At 35.6% G+C, this 20130-nt stretch overlaps 1 protein-coding gene across 2 annotated transcripts in view; it reads right to left on the reverse strand.

Moving 5' to 3' along the window:
* Positions 1–20130, reverse strand: part of WASHC4 (WASH complex subunit 4) — a 65361-nt gene that overhangs the window by 13288 nt on the left and 31943 nt on the right. For both annotated transcript variants that reach the window (XM_033220805.1, XM_033220806.1), the window contains 12 exons: positions 19647–19772; positions 16932–17039; positions 16278–16424; positions 16078–16157; positions 14470–14575; positions 13785–13901; positions 12572–12740; positions 12162–12316; positions 10546–10620; positions 9914–10018; positions 7310–7444; positions 4655–4763 (listed from right to left, as the gene is read on the reverse strand). In XM_033220805.1, coding sequence (XP_033076696.1) covers positions 4655–4763; positions 7310–7444; positions 9914–10018; positions 10546–10620; positions 12162–12316; positions 12572–12740; positions 13785–13901; positions 14470–14575; positions 16078–16157; positions 16278–16424; positions 16932–17039; positions 19647–19772 — 1432 coding nt within the window. The remainder of the gene's footprint in view (positions 1–4654; positions 4764–7309; positions 7445–9913; positions 10019–10545; positions 10621–12161; positions 12317–12571; positions 12741–13784; positions 13902–14469; positions 14576–16077; positions 16158–16277; positions 16425–16931; positions 17040–19646; positions 19773–20130) is intronic.

The following is a 20130-nucleotide window of genomic DNA, read 5'->3' on the forward strand; positions in this document are numbered from 1 at the left end:
CTCCCCCACACACACAATTGGAAGTGATATCAAGAAATCTTTATTTGATGACTCCCAAATTTATATGTCTGGCCTGGACTCCTCTGAACTCTAGGTTTTTTCATCCAATGCCTACACCTTTATGTCTAATAGAATTTTATATTTAATATGTCCAATGCAAGCTCAGGATCTTTATCCCCAATTCTGCCTGTCTCAGAAACTGGCAATTCTATCCTTTCAGTTGCTCAAGCCAATGTCTTGAAGTCATCCCTGGCTCCTTTCTCTCATACTTTATAATCCAGTTACCGGGCAAATTATGTTGACTTTGCCTGAGAATGTAGCCAGAATCCACCCACTTTTCATTCACCCCCTCCACAGATATCCTCCTATCCAATCAATCCATCACGATCTCTTGGCTGGAGCACTGCAATATGTACTGGCCTCCTGATTTCCCTACTTTCACCTTTAGCATCCTGCCACATTCCCCCGTGTTGTATAATATCTATAGAGCCACTAGTGAATTTTTAAAAACTAAGTTGGAACGTATAGTGCTTTTTCTTCTCTTTTTTTTTTTTTTGGAGACAGAGTCTCCCTCTGTTACCCAGGATGGAGTACAGTGGTGTGATCTCAGCTCACTGCAACCTCTGCCTCCAGGGTTCAAGCAATTCTCCTGCCTCAGCCTCCCAAGTAGCTGGGATCACAGGCATCCACCCCCATGCCTGGCTAATTTTTGTTTTTTTTAGTAGATATAGGGTTTCACCATGTTGGCCAGGCTGGTCTCGAACTCCTGACCTGAGGTGATCCACCCACCTCAGCCTCCCAAAGTGCTGGGATTACAGGTGTGAGCCACCATGCCCGGCCCCTTATCATGCATTTTCTGAAAATGCTGTAATGGCTTTCCACCTCAGAATAAAACCCAATTTCTTTTTTTTTTTTTTTTTTGAGACGGAGTCTTGCTCTGTCGCCGGGGCTGGAGTGCAGTGGCCAGATCTCAGCTCACTGCAAGCTCCGCCTCCCGGGTTCACGCCATTCTCCTGCCTCAGCCTCCCGAGTAGCTGGGACTACAGGCGCCCGCCACCACGCCCAGCTAGTTTTTTGTATTTTTTAGTAGAGACGGGGTTTCACAGTGTTAGCCAGGATGGTCTCGATCTCCTGACCTCGTGATCCGCCCGTCTCGGCCTCCCAAAGTGCTGGGATTACAGGCTTGAGCCACCACGCCCGACCAAAACCCAATTTCTTTATGTGGTCAAAACAGCCCTGCATGACCTTGCCCTTTGCTACTGTTCAGATAGCATGCCCTGCCACTTAGATCTCTGCTTACTTCATTCCAGCCCCTGACTATTTTAATATTGTGAAACGAATATTTCAAAAATGTGAAACGAATCAGGGCTTTTGCACTTACTGCTGCCTCTGTCTGGTAGACTCTTTCCCCAGATGCACGTGGCTTACTCCCCGACCTTATTTAGGTCCCTGCTCAAAAGTCACCTCTTGCTTTCCCTGAACATCACTGACTAGCACTGCCCGGCCCCCTTGTATCTCCTTACCCAGCACTTATCACTGACATACTATGTATTTTTCCCCACCTAGAGTGCATCTTCCCCCACCTAGAGTGCAAGATCCATGAGTACAGCCTTTGTCTTCTTCACTGCTCCATCCCTAGAGCCAACATGTCCTGGCAAATAGCAGGAATTCAATTTATAATTAAACTTTATTGAAATGACTTGAAAGAAAGAACAGACGAAAATGTAAAAAGGAGTTAACATTTCATAATCATGAGTAATATACATTTTACAAACATTATCTTATCTGATGTTTTTAACAACCCTACACAGCAGTTAACATTGAATCTATTTTAAGGCCTATCCCAATATGAGAGATGACATTAAAAATTTTTTTATGTCCATCTTTAAAAAGTCAAATGTCTAGTTTCATCGTTTTCCTCCAAACCATCAGACCAAAGTCTGATGAAGCAAAATAAGAATGCCTAGTATAGAGCGGCAATTAAGAGTAAACGCTCTGAAGCCAGGCCACCTGGGTTCAAATATGGTCTCCCACATGTTAGCTAAGAGACCTACAAATTATGTTATGTTACCTCTCTGTATCTCAGTCTTCTCATCTGGTAAATTATGCTCAATAAGGACAGAGACTTTGTTTACTGTCATAAATATCATCAGCACCTAGAAACATTTGTTGTACTGAATGAATACCCGTGCAGTGAATGAAGGGAAGTAATATTTCATAAATGTTGTGGTAAGATTCACATGAGTTAAAACATATAAAGCACTAAGAATAGCCATGGCACACAGTAAATGCTCAATAAATGTTAATTATTATTTCAGCAGGCAAGTTATTAGTCAAAAAGGCTTTCCATTTTGCTCCCAGATTCTTTACACCTTTTCTCAAGGTATTTATCAGACTCAAAAGCACATTACACAGTGTGTTTTTTTTTTTTTTTTTGAGATAGAGTTTCGCTCTGTCGCCCAGGCTGGAGTGCAGTGGTGCGATCTCAGCTCACCGCAAGCTCCGCCTCCCGGGTTCACGCCATTCTCCTGCCTCAGCCTCCCCAGCAGCTGGGACTATAGGCGCATGCTGCCACATCCAGCTAATTTTTGTATTCTTAGTAGAGACAGGGTTTCACCGTGTTAGCCAGGATGGTCTCGATCTCCTGACCTTGTGATCCACCTGCCTCGGCATCCCAAAGTGCTGTGGTTACAGGTGTGAGCCACCGCACCCGGCCCATTACAGTGTTTTATAAGCAGAGGTAAAGTATTTGTATTGGCCAGGAGCAGTGGCTCACACCTGTAATCCCAGCACTTTGGGAGGCCGAGGCAGATGGATCACGAGGTCAGGAGATCAAGACCATCCTGGCCAACATGGTAAAACCCTGTCTCTACTAAAAATACAAAACTTGGCAGGGTGTGGTGGCGGGCGCCTGAAGTCCCAGATCCTAAGGAGGCTGAGGCAGGAGAATTGCTTGAACCCAGGAGGCAGAGGTTGCAGTGAGCTGAGATCATGCCACTGCACTCCAGCCCGGGTGACAGAGCAAGACTCTGTCTCACAAAAAAAAAAAAAAAAAAAAAAAAAAGAATTTATATTTTCTAAGAAGAGAATAAAGAGTAAAATGATGGGATGATGGGTTAAAATGAAAAGGATAATATTCCCCAACTGTGGACTGCAACTTGGTGGCAATCAAGGTGACATTAGATGGCACACCAAAGAACACTTAGTGATTATGTATTTAGGGCAAAAATGACTAGCATTTTAAGGACTATGATTTAACAACTATTATTTCTAAGGAAAAATTACACCTTCAAAAAAATAAAAACATGAAACAAATAATAGTGAAGACAGTATTAACACGATGCAAAAATTCTGCTTATGTGAATAAATAAAACTTAAGCACTGCTCTAGAAGGACAGCTCTTAATCTGAGGTCTACAGACCCAAGCTTTAAGCACATGGACTCTAGCATATTATATACAAAATTTTGCCCATATGTCATATAGACATTAGTTCTGGAAGAATCATCCTGGAGTTTTCCTCAGATTCTCAAAAAAGGTTAAGAACTATTGCTCCGTAAGTTTGCCGCCTAATATTAAATGTCCTCTTGAAGAAAACAGTACTTATTTGACAATACTTCATCTTGAATGGTTTATAATAAAACATTTCCAAAGGTAAAATTCTCCAAGTTCTTGCACTAAAACATAATAGAAATGTCTAATATGCAAATCAATTAACTGATAAAACTTTACTCCACAATGAGATGCTTATAACATATTACCCACTGGTAAACCTAAAGTCTCCTGAAAGCAAAGGGGTTGGTATTCCCAGCACCTAACAGAAAAAGTGGCAAAACAGATGCTTAGTAAATGCTTGATAAATGAATAAATCAATCTCACAAGGCATAATTTTCCCAAAATATAGTCAGTAAGATTCTACTGTTTAGTGTTAATATAAACTGTCAAGAATATAAAATCCATTTGGACTTATAGCTAAATAACCCCGGTTTAAGTCCCAGAAACATGACTTACTTCTTTCTCTAAGTTTCTCTTTTTTCATCTTTCAAACAATTACATGCCTATCTCACAGGGTTATTGTGAACATATAAAGATAATGTATGTGAAAAGCTCAAATAAGTATAAAGTTTTGTTAAGCTATGATTATTATGAAATGTAGTTCTTACTTTTAAATATAAAGTACTATATATCAGAAGACAAGTTCCACTTGTAAGGGCAGAAGGACAATACATTATGTGCACAAGTAAAATGGTGTGACATAGAACTTAGTAACTCTTCATGTAAATACTTTATACCTTCACATTTAGACTGGAACTTGTGTGAACCTTTTAGAAGCCCAAAATAGTGCCTTGAACAGAGCAGGTATTCGACAAGTACTTACCAGTTTACAATTATTAATATGACCTTTGAGATTTTGTTATTAAATAACTTTTATTATAATTGAAGGTTTTATTTAAATAATCAGTCTATAGTCTGTCAATTATTTCTGCAGCAATAGTCTAATCATACTTACAAATTTTGGGGGCAAAAAAATTAGATGAGTGGGGTAAAGTTGAGCTCGGCTTTCACATGAGCTGCTTATTAGTGTGAAATAGTTAATATATGCGACAGACTGTAGGGATCGATACTTGATTTCCTAACACTTTTATCATAACTTACCAATTTGGCTGATGAGTTGTCTGAATTGATCAAGGTAGCTCTGTCCCTCAGGTGTTATTCCAAGTTTTCTGATGCCTCGATTGAATTTTTCTGCTCTATCAAAAGGATACTATACAGAAAATTTTAAGGCTACTTTTAATAACGATTTCTAAAGCACAAAATGCTTCCCAAATACACCATGCCAATACCACTCTCCTTTTAATTTTGTATTTCAATGTGCTTAAAAATTAACATTAATAAAAAATTCACAGACTACCAATGTTCAAAAATAATTTTTTTTCTTTCTGACATTAGCTAAAGCGACTAATAATCAATGCCACTAACCTAATTTCCCTACCATAATTACTAGTCTCCTAACCCCCAACAACTCTAACAGAAAAAAAGAAACCAATTCCTCCCAGAAACACTTGTTCACAGATGTGTGACCAAGTTTCTGTGGACTGAATAGGTACGAGGGACTTAAAAACATACTCTTTCCCAATAAACACACGTCAGCTGGGTTAAAATTTCTAGTAACCATCACCAATAAAAAACTACTTTTTGGTCTTGGTTGATTAGGAGATTTAGGAAATTATTCATTTTGTAACAATAAAGCAATTCCTACATAATAGCATGAATATTTATCTCTAAATACTACGAATTTCCGCTCTAATAAAAATAGGCTGGGCGCAGTGGCTCACGCCTGTAATCCCAGCACTTTGGGAGGCAGAGGCGGGCAGATCACTAGGTCAGGAGTTCAAGACCAGCCTGGCCAACATGGTGAAACCCTGTTTCTACTAAAAATACAAAACTTAGCTGGATGTGGTGGCATGCACCTTTAATCCCAGCTACTCGGGGGGCTGAGGCAGGAGAATCGCTTGAACACAGGAGGTGGAGGCTGCAGTGAGACGATATTGTGTCACTGCACTCCAGCCTCGGTGACAGAGCAAGACACAGTCTCAAAAAAATGAGTTAATACAATCCTCTACTGATAATCTGTAATTTTATCAGATTATCCTATGAGAAAGTAATATTTTGCTACTCTGGCACTAAAGAGAACTGCCATTATACAAGAGAGCTGGAACTACTAGGTGAATCTTAAGAAAAGTAATTAAAATAGTTCCGTATATGCCAAATCAAATATAGGACCCATCTAAGCCTATTGGTTCTCCATCCACATGGCTACATGAGCCTGCTGCCACTTAATCCAACAGACTCTTCACTTCACTATGGGAAAACTCAGCCTGGAAGGTGAAAGGACAATAGCATTCTTTTTTTTTTTTTTTGAGACAGAGTCTTGCTCTGTCACCCAGGCTGGAGAACAGTGGCATGATCTCAACTCACTGCAACTTCCACCTCCTAGGTTCAAGTGATTCTTGTGCCTCACTGATATGGCTTGCCTTTGTCCCCACCCAAATCTCATCTTGAATTGTAGTTCCCATAATCCCCACATGTCCTAAGAGGGATGAGGTGGAGATAACTGAATTATGGGGGCAGTTTCCCCTACCCTGTTCTCATGATAGTGAGTGAGTTCTCACAAGATCTGATGGTTGTCATAAGGGGCTTCCTGCTTCACTGGACACTCATTCTCTCCCGTCACCCTGTGAAGAGGTGCCTTCCGCCATGATTGTAAGTTTCCTGAGGTCTCCCCAGCCATGCAGAACTGAGTCAATTAAACCTCTTTCCTTTATAAATTACCCAGTCACAGGTATTTCTTCATAGCAGCATGAGAACAGATTAATACACTCAGCCTCCTAAGCATCTGGGACTTCAGGCATGCGCCACCATGCCCAGCTAATTTTGGTATTATTAGTAGAGATGAGGTTTCGCCATGTTGCCCAGGCTGGTCTCAAATGCCTTGCTCAAGTGATCCACCTACCTTGGCCTCTCAAAGTGCTGGATTACAGGCATGAGCCACTGCACCCGGCTAACAGCAGCATTTGTATAAACTATCAGCGGGAATATCAATAGTGAATTGTTTTTGGAGTGCTAGGCAATATGTACCAGAATTTTAAATGTTCATATTCTTTGTCCTAGAAATTTCTCCTTAAGGAAGTTTTCAGAAAGTCTATATTTACAGAGATAGATGTGTAAAGATGTCACTGTAACACTGTTTGTAAGAATGAAAAATTAGAAAAATCTAAATATTGGTCAACAGAAGAGGGTTAAATAAGTTATGATATACATGGATGTATCCCTATCAACTCTTGGGATGAAGCAGATCTGTATGTATTGACATGTGATGAGCACAGTGCAAAATGCTATGTATACTATTATTCCATTTTTACTACCAAAAAGCAATATATGTGTGTAAATATACATGTTTATATACAAAGATATCTGAAAGCCTTCACACTACATTGTTAGCGACTGCCTCCAGAAAATGGGATGGAAAGAAAAATGAAGGTGGATATTCAGTTTATTCACTCTATATTGCTTAAATGTTTCAAAATAAGCATGTCCTGCTTTTATATTATTTTAAAATAAAGTATCACCTGGCTACATTTATGATTTAATTTTTTCCTTACCTTAAGCCTACAGATAATGCAGAGTAAGAAATTATAGGGAAAATAAAACTAAAACCCCAACAGAGATCTAAGTAATGAATTTTAGCATACACATTTGCCATATACTCAACAGCTGAATCAAACACCTTAAAAAGAACAGGTAGCCTACCTTATGATCATTTTGGTCCTTAATTTCCCTGAAAAATCGAATATCTTTAATCAATCTGGATTTGATGTGTTCATCATACATAAATTGGCTAAATATATAGAACTTCTTTTTCAAAAACTGGTAGGTGAAATTAACCTATGAAATTAAAATTCAAAAAGTTGAAAAAAGTTAATATAAAAATTAATACAAATCAATTTAAATCAATTTTACTATATAACAATTATCTATTTGTACTACCTATAAAGTACTATTTATAAGTCTATTTCATATAGGACCTGAAAATATTTCAATAATGTTTTTTATTGCTCAAGGTCACAAAAATTTCTGTAAGTTCCTCTTACAGATTTTTACTATAAAAGAAAACCAAAAAGAAAAAAGTGGAAAATATTCTCATGATAGGACTAAAGGCTGTAGTGAGAATCACAAACCAGACTCAAGACCCTAGTTTTTCAGCCATGGTCCAGTGAGAAGTTTCTATGTTCCTCCATCAATAAGATTACTTATTGCTAATCTACAGGTCTAGAATGACACTAAAGTAAGAAACATGGTGTTCTCTGAACCTTCCTGAAGATACCACACATTCAATTATCTATCCATAAATATTTCTGATCACCTCTTACACACAAGGCAACGTGCCTTCTCCCATGCTAGACATGGTCCTTGTCTTCACAAAGTTTATATTGTAGAACAGGTGACAAACATTTTAAACAAGTATTGTTACATAAATGATTAAATCTCTACTGCAATTATTTCTCAAAATGTTAAGTATGTGTGTGCTTTGACAATAAATAACAAAAAGCCCTGACCTTGACTCAGAAAATCCTAAGAAAGTGAGGTATGAGCTGAGATTAAAGTCAAAATAGCACAATAAAATTAATTCTAATCTACAAATGGAAATAGTATAAGATTAATTCCAACCTACAGGCAGAAATAGCATAAGATTAATTCCAACCTACAAATGAAAACCCTAAATTCATTTCCAACCCCCACCAACTCTCAAGTATTACTAATGATTTTGACAAATTTGTGCCCTTTTTACTCAGTAGTCATTTACTCAATTATGGAAACGAATGATTTTCAAGAACTTATCTTGCAGCTTAAATGTTCTATTCTCCTTGTTTTTTCTGTTCCTTTGCATTTTTTAAAAAAATCTCTTCAACAGTCTTTTTTTTCTAATCCTTTCCACTCTTAATAGTGGGTAACTATTCTGCCATCCTCTGATTTCTATCCTTCTATGCTCATTTCATCAACAGACATCAGTAATCTACATTCATTAGTGTAATTAACTGATGAACATCTATATCCCCGTGATTACTGTGAAAGCAGAAAATGTCTTTTTCTCACACTAGTGCCCAGCACAACCCTTGACACATAAAATACATTCTTATCTGTTACATGAATATTTGATAGATGACAAAACTCAAGGAAGAGCTTACTCTCAAAAGTTCAGTTTTATTTATCCTCAAAGGTACAAACATGATCATTACATGGATGACTCCTTATGTGGAATTTAAAATTGTATGTTTCACTTCTATATTGATAACCACTATAATGGAGGTCCAATCATATCACTCACTGGCTCAAAATCTTCAATGCCTTCCCACCATATACTAAAATGATCCCAACTTTTTTTCTCCCAATTCCCTACTCCAAATGTGTTTAATAATACTGTACTACTTAAGCATTCACAGTCTTCTGCCCTAAAGGAGAAATTAATTGTGCTCTGAAAACCTGGTAAATTGAAAGACTTGTTTTTCCACAGACAGAAAAACAGCATACGAGTTCAAATGATTCCTTCAAGTGAATGCCCTTTTCGTGGTTTTTTTTTTTTTTTTTTTCTGAGATGGAGTTTCGCTCTTGCTGCCCAGGCTGGAATGCAATGGCCTTATCTCGGCTCACTACAACCTCCACCTCCCAGGTTCAAGCAATTCTCCTGCCTCAGCCTCCCGAGTAGCTGGGATTACAGGTGCCCACCACCATGCCTGGCTGATTTTGTATTTTTAGTAGAGACGGGGTTTCTCCATGTTGGTCAGGCTCGTCTCGAACTCCTGACCTCAGGTGATCCTCCTGCCTCAGCCTCCCAAAGTGTTGGGATTACAGGCGTGAGTCACCACACCAGACCATGAATGCCCATTTCTAAGAAGATTCAATGTATTTTTAGTAAGTTCCTATTTATATGGACATCAAATAATTAGTAACCCCTGCCCCAAAAAGGGCATAAGTAACATTAAATAAATTACTATCAGTTGCTCACTTTCAAAAGTAAACTTTCAGAGATCACAGAATCAACACAGATAAACATATATATATATGTGTGCACACATATATATTAATGTGCTGATGTCCTCAAATATCTAGTGCTATTTATAATGATGGCTCTGAGATGGTAATCTACCCTAAAGTGTCTTTTGTATCACAGCTCCCATCACATCCAACACAATTTTAGGACCAGACATTTTAATTACTAACCAGAAAAAACATGGAAATTCATGTAAAACATAAATTCGTAGTGTATGTTTGCCAGAATATTCTATGAGAAAACCACGTTCCAAGCTATTAAACAGGGGTCTATTACCCACCCAACCCCCAAAGAAAAGTTCTTACAGTTGTATTCATAATTCCAGTGCCATGTGTTCGAATTGAATTAGCAATATGCCGAATATTAATAGTATTCAAATGCTTGTTATTGCTTGTTCGTTCAATAAAAATCTGCAATGAAACAAATTTATGCTCAGTAACAACACAACCCATAGCAAACACTGGTCAGACAGTTATCCAAAGAAAATTTTAGAATCTATTTCATTAAAGACAATTTCATTGAAAATGCATTCAAGAAGATAGTACAGGTGAGTATCCTTAATCCAAAAATCTGAAATCCAAAATGTTCCAATGAGCGTTTCCTTTGAGCGTCATGTTGGTGGTCAGAAGTTTACAATTCTGGAGGATTTCAGATTATAGATTTTCAGATTAGGGATGCTGAACTGGTGTATGATACAAATATTCCAAAATCCAAAAAAAAAAAATCTGAAATCCAAAACACTTCTTGTCCTAAACATTTAGAATAAAGGATACTCAACTTGTACAATCAAAGCAAAAAAATAAATAAGCCCTCAAAAACAATTATTTTTTGTTTCATTTAATTTCCACCCATAAGAATCAATTCCTTGCCCCCTCAGCCTTCCCACTATATCTCCACCCACATTAAAAAAAAAAAAAAATTTATAAACCCTACTCACCTGATTGTTGAGATTATAGAGGTATCGGGACACAAATATATGAATGTTTCTCATAATTTCTAAAACATCAAGGCCCTACAACATAATAGACACGAAAGATTTATTATAATTCATTAAAATAATCAGTTAAACTTGTATCAACATAGTGACTTATTGATTATATTGTTTCCTAATATTTTTAAGTTATTTTAAAGAACTATATAAAAGGTATGACCAAAGGTTAAAAGACAAACAAGACTATCTCCTTAGGGAAACCTGGCTGCTTATTACTTTATCTTTTGTGGAGACAGAAACAGTTAAGTTTAAATATTCAAAGATCCATGACCCACAGTCATCTCCTCACCAGCCTTAAGAATGTCTGTCTCTTCAACAATCTTCTCTACATTTTTTCTACAAAGTAAACTAATGGCCAGATTCTAAAAGGTAGTCAGAATATGCTGTGACATTTATAAAATATATACTACTTTTCAGGTACTTTGCAAGGTTCCTTATATGTAATTCTAAAATATGAGGTATCATTCTTCTAAATTCCATAGGTGATAAAAAGGAAGCTAAGGAAGTTGTTCTCTGAGGCAAAATAGCTAGGAAGCAGCAGGACCTTGGGAGTTTAGAAAGTCTAATTCCAAACTGTTATGCTTCTTTTGATCACACCAGACAATTTTCAAATAGTACAAGTTATCTATTAAGAATCCGTCATTCTTTAGATATTACTCTAACACCCAGTGGTATCACATAAACTGTTCCATAGTTTTTTCTAATTAGGGCTCAAAGGAGCATCACAATGCCTTTTTAAGTTTTCATTATAACTTTTATCATATTTAATTTGTTTACACATTTTTTCTCCCAGAAGCTATTACATGAGCTGGGACTATTTCTATTTATCTTTGTATTCCTAAACGTAGTTCAGTGCCTAGCATGTTCTCAATAAATATTAGATATATACATGAATGAATAAAAGGATATACAAACTGATCCTAGAAATAATCCCTACATGCAGCAAGATAAAGGGAAAACTAGAATTCTCAAATTTTAGAACTGAACAAATGTTTTTTGGTAAATATTATCTGGATCATCTTAGAAAGAACTCCATGCAAATTATCTGATAACATAAATTATTATATTCATGAGATGATGCCATACTGTACATTAACTAATTGAATTAGCAAAGCTAAATGTTTTCCTATACTCCTCATTTTAAGAACAAACACATTTATAATCATGTAAATAACCATTTTTCCTAAGACATTAAATTTTATATACTATAACCAGGCTTAAAATCCTTAACTGTGACTTTGAACTTCTTAAAATTCTACAGAAGTCACCTCACTATCCTAATGGTTTCTGAAAAGCTGTATATAAATCTATATATATGTATATTTCAAATGCTCAGAAGGCTGAATATAAGTAGGATGCCTGTGGTAAATTCCTTTATAAAGCAATCTAGCAGCACCTAATTTTTTACCGTTGTCATGTATAAGATTTTATACAGCAGATAATTTCTTAAAAAATAAACACATACTAACTAAAGCAAAAAGAAAATAGACTTCCTTAAAAAGGACCGTTATGGCCAACAGTCAGAGTATGCTTAAAAAAAAAAAAAAAATTTTATACTATACCTGTTCCAAAGTCTGACTGGGAAGATGTGCCTCTGTCATAACCAGTCCATAACGCTGGGTAGCTAAGTTTCTCATCTCACTATAAGTGGCCCAGTCATGAAGGGCTACTGTTGTTAGATTGTAGAAAGTCTTGTCTAGGTAGTGAGTTACATAAGCTACAAAAAAAAAATAAAAATTTCAACTTATGAAACAGTAGAAAAGGAAATGAAACTAAAAAGGAAAAAACAACTTGTCCTTGAACATCAGATTTGTTCCTTTAAAATATGATATTAATAAAAATGAGAAAAGAAACAAAATGTAAATAAAGAATAACAACACAAAATTTAAATATACCCTCAAAGTTTTGTTATTTAACGGTAGGGTAAAAAAAATAGAAAATATGACTCTAAGAAGGAAAGCAAAACACTCACCCCGAATGTCAATGAAACGATTGAAAAACCGAATTGGATTCAGAGAGAAAAAAAGAGCCAGGTCTTTCATGCCAACTTTGAAAGGGTTTCGGTCATCCAGCTTTAAATGAGTATGCACAGAAAGTCGCAGATCTTTCTCTATTTCTTTGCATAATTTGTCCAGCAAATGCTATTCACAAAAGATTTGATACTTTAATTTTTCAAAATGATATTGCAATTGTATTGTTTCCCTACATGTCTATGCTCCTTTTTAAACCAACAGTTTTTTGGTCAGAAGCAGTTACATAAATTCTAAGTCTTTATTTTCACTAATACCTTAAGGTTAATACTCTTGAAAAGAAAATATAAAACTAATGATTAATGGTATCATTATAAGGAACATGAATATGCAACTTAAAGCATAAAATTTATGGAAACCAGCAACAAAGGAGGAAAGGTCATGAGAACATGCAAGAGAGAAAATAAAAAAAGCTTTCTTATAATAACCATTAAAAAAAAAATCACAAAATTCATTGTGCTAAAGGTAATAAAATTAATCATCTTTTCTGGTCTACCAAGGAGTTCTAAATTACTATCCAGGCATGTATTTTATTTCCTAAATAAGAATATTTAATACAAGAAATTATAAAAAGTTTTTCACAATTTCACCAAACCCAGGTAGGATTATATTGTGAAATTTCCTCATTTTTAATTCCTCCGTCCAAATAAAAATATCGCTAGATGGAAATTTAATTTTAAAGATATCAATGTTTATAATATATATTTCCTTAAAACAAGGAGGGGCACACATATTGGATTCAAATTACTTTTGTTACACACTAAATCTCTTAAATATACAATTTCCTTCTCTTAGGAGCTCTTCAAATAAAATTCAGTAAAATATTAATAGTTAAGTTGCTTTAACTGGACCATTAGCAGCTTTCAACATTCAAACCCATTTCACATTTGCATTCTTCTAATAAACAACTTTAAATTAAAATATCTATTTACAAAAGTAAATTTAAAATTTCCTAATTCCTAGTCTGATTTCTAAATAAATGAATTACAGACCAATTAGCATAACAATGATATTGTAACTAAAAATAGTTCTTTGTTCTACCCAGCAATTTATAAAAAATTTAACTTAGTGATAGTCTGCTTCAATCGAACATTTCTTTCCAAACACTACATTCCGAACATGTTTTAAGCTTTTCAATCTCAAATATGATGTTACCTCATTTAAAATTTCCATAATTTCCTTGTCATAGCAATCCAGAAGTATCTCATAGGACTCTAAATGCCTTGCATGCATCATAGCAGGTACACAGTCGCGCAAAGCACTGAACATGTACTAAGAAGAAAATTAAAATGTACATGAATTTAGAAAAACCAGGTCTCTAATCTAAACAATACTGCAAAAGTTATTTATCTTAAAAGACAAAACCTCAATCTGAAGGAAAACTGATTTTCCACAACTGTCTTAACTTTCCTAAAGAAAAAGAACCTAAAGTATATACTTTAACTAAATATACCCCAAAAAATCACATTCACTATTCTTTTCCTATCTTGTGCATTCAAACACTTATTTCCATAAAGAAAAAGAAAAATTTGAATATTTTTTTAAATATTTTTTCTTTTTCATTATAATTTGCTGATGAGTAAATGTCAGACTACTATGACATAAACTAAAATTAAGTGAAATGAAAATGATTAGGAACATGAAGGAAGAAATTAAATAAATTAACTTCATCAACAGTAACATAAAATTTACAGACTATAAACACTTAATGAATATGCAGTTTACAAAACAGTCAATTTTAAAATAGTTTACTAAGTCAAAAGATCTATTTTAAACTAAAACGGTTTATACAGTGCCTTTTTAAATGATGGAATTATTCTTTATATTGTTCTTTACTTACATGTAATCTGGCTGCATCAACAGCATTTTCATATACATCATCTAAATAAATTGGGAAGACAGCTCGATGCCAGTATAAAAAACAACAGTCACACTGTGTTTGGACTCTACAATGTAAAGTAGTAATCAGTCACACCAAAACTGAAGAATCCCAAAACAATATGAAAGGAACAACATCTACTACAGAGGGAAGAGTTCCATCTTACACAGTTTGCATTCCCTACATCACTTAACCCAACGTAGCATAGAAAAGTCACAAAAGAAATACTATCAAAATGAAACAAAGGTAACAAACACTCCAATGCCTGACATTGTCAGAATTCTGCACATACGCTTTAGTTGTAAACCATACTTGAAAAATGATATGCATAATATTCAAATGTCAGAGTTTAAAATAAACATTTATTGACCATTTTTGGTTTTGGTAAATAAAAATAAACTCATTTTCAATATTATTTGCTATGACTAGACTTAAATACTTGCATCACATGCTCCATTTTCCCTGATTCTAAGTTGGAAAGAAAAATCTTTAAAAAAAAATTGCGACCAAAAAAAAAACCCCACACTTAACATGTCTACAATCTTTGCCAAGTGACTATTTCACACCTTAAAGGGCAACAGAATGATCGTTAACTATCTTATAATGAAAAAGGTTCAATATTTCTTCCCAAGAGTGGAAAATTAAATGCCAATAACAAGAGAAATGTCAGTTTCTCCAGAACAACAACAACAAAATAAGTTATAAGTATGAATACTAAATGGAAATTGTGCTGTAACCTTAATTCAGCTGGAAATCAAAATATTCAAATTTCCCTTCAAGAAACTTACTGCTTACTCAACAAAAAGAAAACAAGAAAGCCAGAAGTAGCTACAAAAATAAGCTTTCCAAAAACTAATTCAACAATGTTAATTCAAATTCGTGTCTTAAAATTATAGAACACTATATATCATGGATCGCTAAGTCCCACACAGAGGAAGCCCTGTTATGTAACGCAGCAGTCTAGGTCCAATAGAGATACCCAACATAATAATCACGATATGCATCAGAGTCTGCCAGATGCTCTGAGGTTGCACTGCTTTTTCTCGTGTGAGTTTTTCTAGAGGCTACATGCTTCCTGTAGAAGCAAAGCTAAATAAATATGATCCCTAGTCACAATCTCATTTTGGTCATGCTAAAGAAGTTACAGAGGCCGGGCGCGGTGGCTCAAGCCTGTAATCCCAGCACTTTGGGAGGCTGAGACGGGCGGATCACGAGGTCAGAAGTTCGAGACCATCCTGGCTAACATGGTGAAACCCCGTCTGTACTAAAAAATACAAAAAACTAGCCGGGTGAGGTGGTGGGCGCCTGTAGTCCCACCTACTCGGGAGGCTGAGGCAGGAGAATGGCGTAAACCCAGGAGGTGGAGCTTGCAGTGAGCTGAGATCCCACCACTGCACTCCAGCCCAGGCGACAGAGCGAGAATCTGTCTCAAAAAAAAAAAGAGAAGTTACAGAAAGAAACTAATGTTCTATCTGAATTTTATTTATTCTCTTGCTGTGCTAAAAAGAAAATCAATGTTTCTATTAACCCTGTCTTTAGAGTACCACAGCATATCCCAGTCCTACTTACCGTTCTCTAAGTTCACTAATAAGATCCAGTTTTTTCATGACTACTTGAAGTGGAAAGAGTTCTTCGTCTTTAAACGTTTTCTATCAGGGACAGGAAAAAAGGCAGAGAAGTTGCAGTCAAAGGTTTCTAGGGTCAGTAACAAGGGAACTGTGAAATCTCAGATCTCATTTCTGTTCCATAAGTAATAGCAGTACGCTTACCATTTGTGTGCCAACACTTAGTGCCAAAGAAACAATAAGTCGCCGTTGCTTTGTGCTTGGTCCATTTAGAGTGTTTTCAGCCAAAACTAGAGCAGAGAGCACATCAAGACGCTGTTCGCTATATTTTTTGTCAGAAATCACTCTTTTCTTAAAAATAAAACAAGAAAACGATTTGTTTCGTTTCTGAGGCAATAACAAAAGACTCAGAAGAAAAACTTCTTGATTATCTTTTCCATGATTTAATTTAAGAGAACATACACAAATACTTTCCCCATTAAGCTTCTGATAATATTTTATTTATACTTTACTTCTGTAACATTATCTCTTAGTACTACCTGAAACAACACATTAGGCATACTTTAAAATTTCCATATTAATTTAATAAGAAATCATTTTTTAAATGATGCATCAATTTCAAAAGTGCAAACAACATCCTTTTCCAGAAGTGTATTAAAGTATTACGTGCTGCAATTTCACAGTAAAGATAATGCCAATAACTTGAAGTAAAAATTGTAAAATACTATGGAGATAAATAACCAAGCATATTATGTTTGAAGGAATGGAATAAACAGGGTAAACCAGAAAACACATATAAAACAATGGAAGAACAAAAAAGATAACATACTTATGCTAAATACATATTAATTTGCATACCTTGGCCACAGAAATAGAATGAAGAGCCTGATGTTGAAGGTGCTGTGTTATATGTGAAACTGAATCAGCCACAACCATGCTTCTCCTGTAGAACATATGCTCTATTGCCTAAAAAGAATCAGAAATAATTTTGTGACAATCAACTTAAAAACTTTAGGCAAAATTATAGAAGATCTTTATGACCTTAGGCTAGGGAAGTGATCTGTAAATGAAATACAAAAAAACCTTACAGGCCTGGCGCGGTGGCTCATGCCTGTAATCCCAGCACTTTGGGAGGTCGAGGCAGGTGGATCATGAGGTCAGGTGTTCAAGACCAGCCTGGCCAACATAGTGAAACCCTGTCTCTACTAAAAAATACAAAAATTAGCCAGGCATGGTGGCACATGCCTGTAGTTCCAGCTACTCAGGAAGCTGAGGCAGAATCGCTTGAATCTGGGAGGCAGAGGCTGAGGTGAGCCGATATCGTGCCACTGCACTCCAGTCTGAGCAACAGAGCGAGACTCTGTCTCAAAAACAAAACAAAAACTTTACAAACTATAGAACTGATAAATTCAATTATACTAAAATTAAGCACTTCCGTTTATCAAAAGTCTCTATAAAGACAATAAAAAGGCAAGCCGATGTATCACAAAATATCTACCAGGTACAAGTGATTAATGTTCAGGATATAAGACCCAAAATGAAAGATTTTGTTTTTTAAAGGCACACAATCAAATTTAAAAAAATGAAAAGACATAAACAGATTTTTCACAAAAAAAAGAAACACAGTTAATAAGTAATTGAAAGGATATTTACCATCACTAACAATCAGGGGTTAACTATTAACAATCATAATCAAAACCAATTATACTCACTAATTTACATTAAAAAAAATGAAGCTCGATAATACCAGAGTTGGCCAATTGGAAATACAATTTTATTTCTAATGTAACTTTCTAATGTACTGTGGGAGGTGTGTGTGTGTGTATGTGTGTATGTGTGTGTGTGTGTGTGTGTGTGTATATATATATATATATATAATCTGTATATAGAGACAATGTGACATCATCTCGAAAAGTTGAACATATACGTAACATATAATCCAGTAACCAACTTTTAGGTATACAATTCCTTAGAAAAACTCCTGCACAAGTACACTAAGAAACACATACAAGGATGGCAACATTGTTTATGATACAAAAACTGGAAACAACCCAAAGTCTATCCACAGGAAGCTACACAACAATGAAAATAGATGGGCTACTCCTCCCAACATGGATACATTCAAATACAAAATGCTGAGTAAAACACAAAATGTTGAATAAAAAAGCAGACCAAAAAATACATAAAGTACTACTCCACTAATATAAACTTCAAAAACATATATAACGATTCATGTTTTATTGATTCATCCATATTTGGTAAGCTAAAAAGAAAAACAAGGGAATGATAAACATAGAATTCAGGACAGTAGTCTCCTCTGAGGTGGACAGGTTGAGATACAATTAGGAAGAAACACAGTATTTGAAAATATTGGGGCCTGGCGCAGTGGCTCAAGCCTGTAATCCCAGCACTTTGGGAGGCCGAGACGGGCGGATCATGAGGTCAGGAGATCGAGACCATCCTGGCTAACACGGTGAAACCCCGTCTCTACTAAAAAATACAAAAAAACTAGCCGGGCGTGGTGGCAGGCATCTGTAGTCCCAGCTACTCAGGAGGCTGAGGCAGGAGAATGGCGTAAACCCGGGAGGCGGAGCTTGCAGTGAGCTGAGATCCGGCCACTGCACTCCAGCCTGGGCGACAGAGCAAGACTCCGTCTCAAAAAAAAAAAAAAAAAAAGAAAATATTGGTAACATTCTTTTTCTTAAGTGGGACAGTGGGTATTTAGGTGTTTATTATTAATTTTAAAACCATACTTATGTATTACATATTTATACATATTCTAACATACACATATACTCATCTGTATTTATAGTTCATAAAAAATAAAACGTAAAATATCTATAAACAAATAGTATAAAGAAAAAAAGGCTGGAAATCCAAAGGCAGAATCTCCAAAAGAAAAATCTTTATTTCCTGAACAAATCTAGTCAATTATTTAGGAGAAACTTTACCAGCAAATTGTAATTTCAATTTTTACAAAAGGTTAACTGGGCTTTCCTGCCTACAGCTTTTTTCTTCAATACAGAAGTAAGCTAAGAAACACGTTACCATACTTGCATAGGTGTACTAATTCTTAATTCATTTGACCACCTCTATAAGTAGTCTATTGTTCAAATCACAAGATTACAGCACTTAACCCAAATTACAAAATAAATAGCCTTATGTTAACTAACCTCATACGCATGTAAACACTATAACGGATAATAGTAGACAAGTTTTTTATTAACTCATGCAACCTTTTTAAAACTTCCATGAGTAAAACTTTACTAATAATATTAAAGTTAACTTTTCCATTTTCTTTCTTTACTCTCTCACTACCTTAACTTTTTTTTTTACTGTGTGAACTGGATATATTAACTTTATTTAGTAAAGTTTAAATATAATGACCAGTCATAAGTAGTTACTCAGAAATTTATTTAAATGGCTGGTTCCTTTATTCAATTGAGAGAGAAGTACTTTCTCATAATTTTCTGTTCTCATATAATCATGTAGTCAAATCTTACAAGATTAACCTAACTTAAGCCTGGGTCATTTCTCAATTATGATGGCAAAGTAAAATAATCTAAAACCTACCTTGAGAAGTTCAACAAGCCTGCATAACGCCTTAACTGAGGTTTTGGTCATTGGCTTCTGCATGGACATGTAGAGATTCATTGTGGTTTTAATAATGGTACTAATACTATATGCATACAAGAAGCCCTGTAAAGGAAAACATTGATTATAATCACAAGGAAAGACTTCTTCAAGATTTCATTATCTATGTAACAGCAGTTACTCCTCAACTTACCAATAACTATATGCTTCTGAAGTTCATTTTAAAGCCAGCTCTTAAGATTTGGAGATACTCTTCCTCACAGTGACAATGTTATACATGGTGGTTAAGTTTCAAAACAGCCCTAACCGTTTATTTATCCTGTCACATACCATAAGTTTAGTACTGTCAAAATAATAGTGTGTAATCACAGCTTAAGAATCTTTCCCTTGGCCGGGCGTGGTGGCTCACGCCTGTAATCCCAGCACTTTGGGAGGCCGAGGTGGGTGGATCACGAGGTCAGGA

This window comes from Trachypithecus francoisi, unplaced genomic scaffold (genome assembly GCF_009764315.1).
Source record: "Trachypithecus francoisi isolate TF-2019V2 unplaced genomic scaffold, Tfra_2.0 Lachesis_group11, whole genome shotgun sequence".
In the NCBI taxonomy this organism is placed as follows: Eukaryota; Metazoa; Chordata; class Mammalia; order Primates; family Cercopithecidae; genus Trachypithecus; species Trachypithecus francoisi.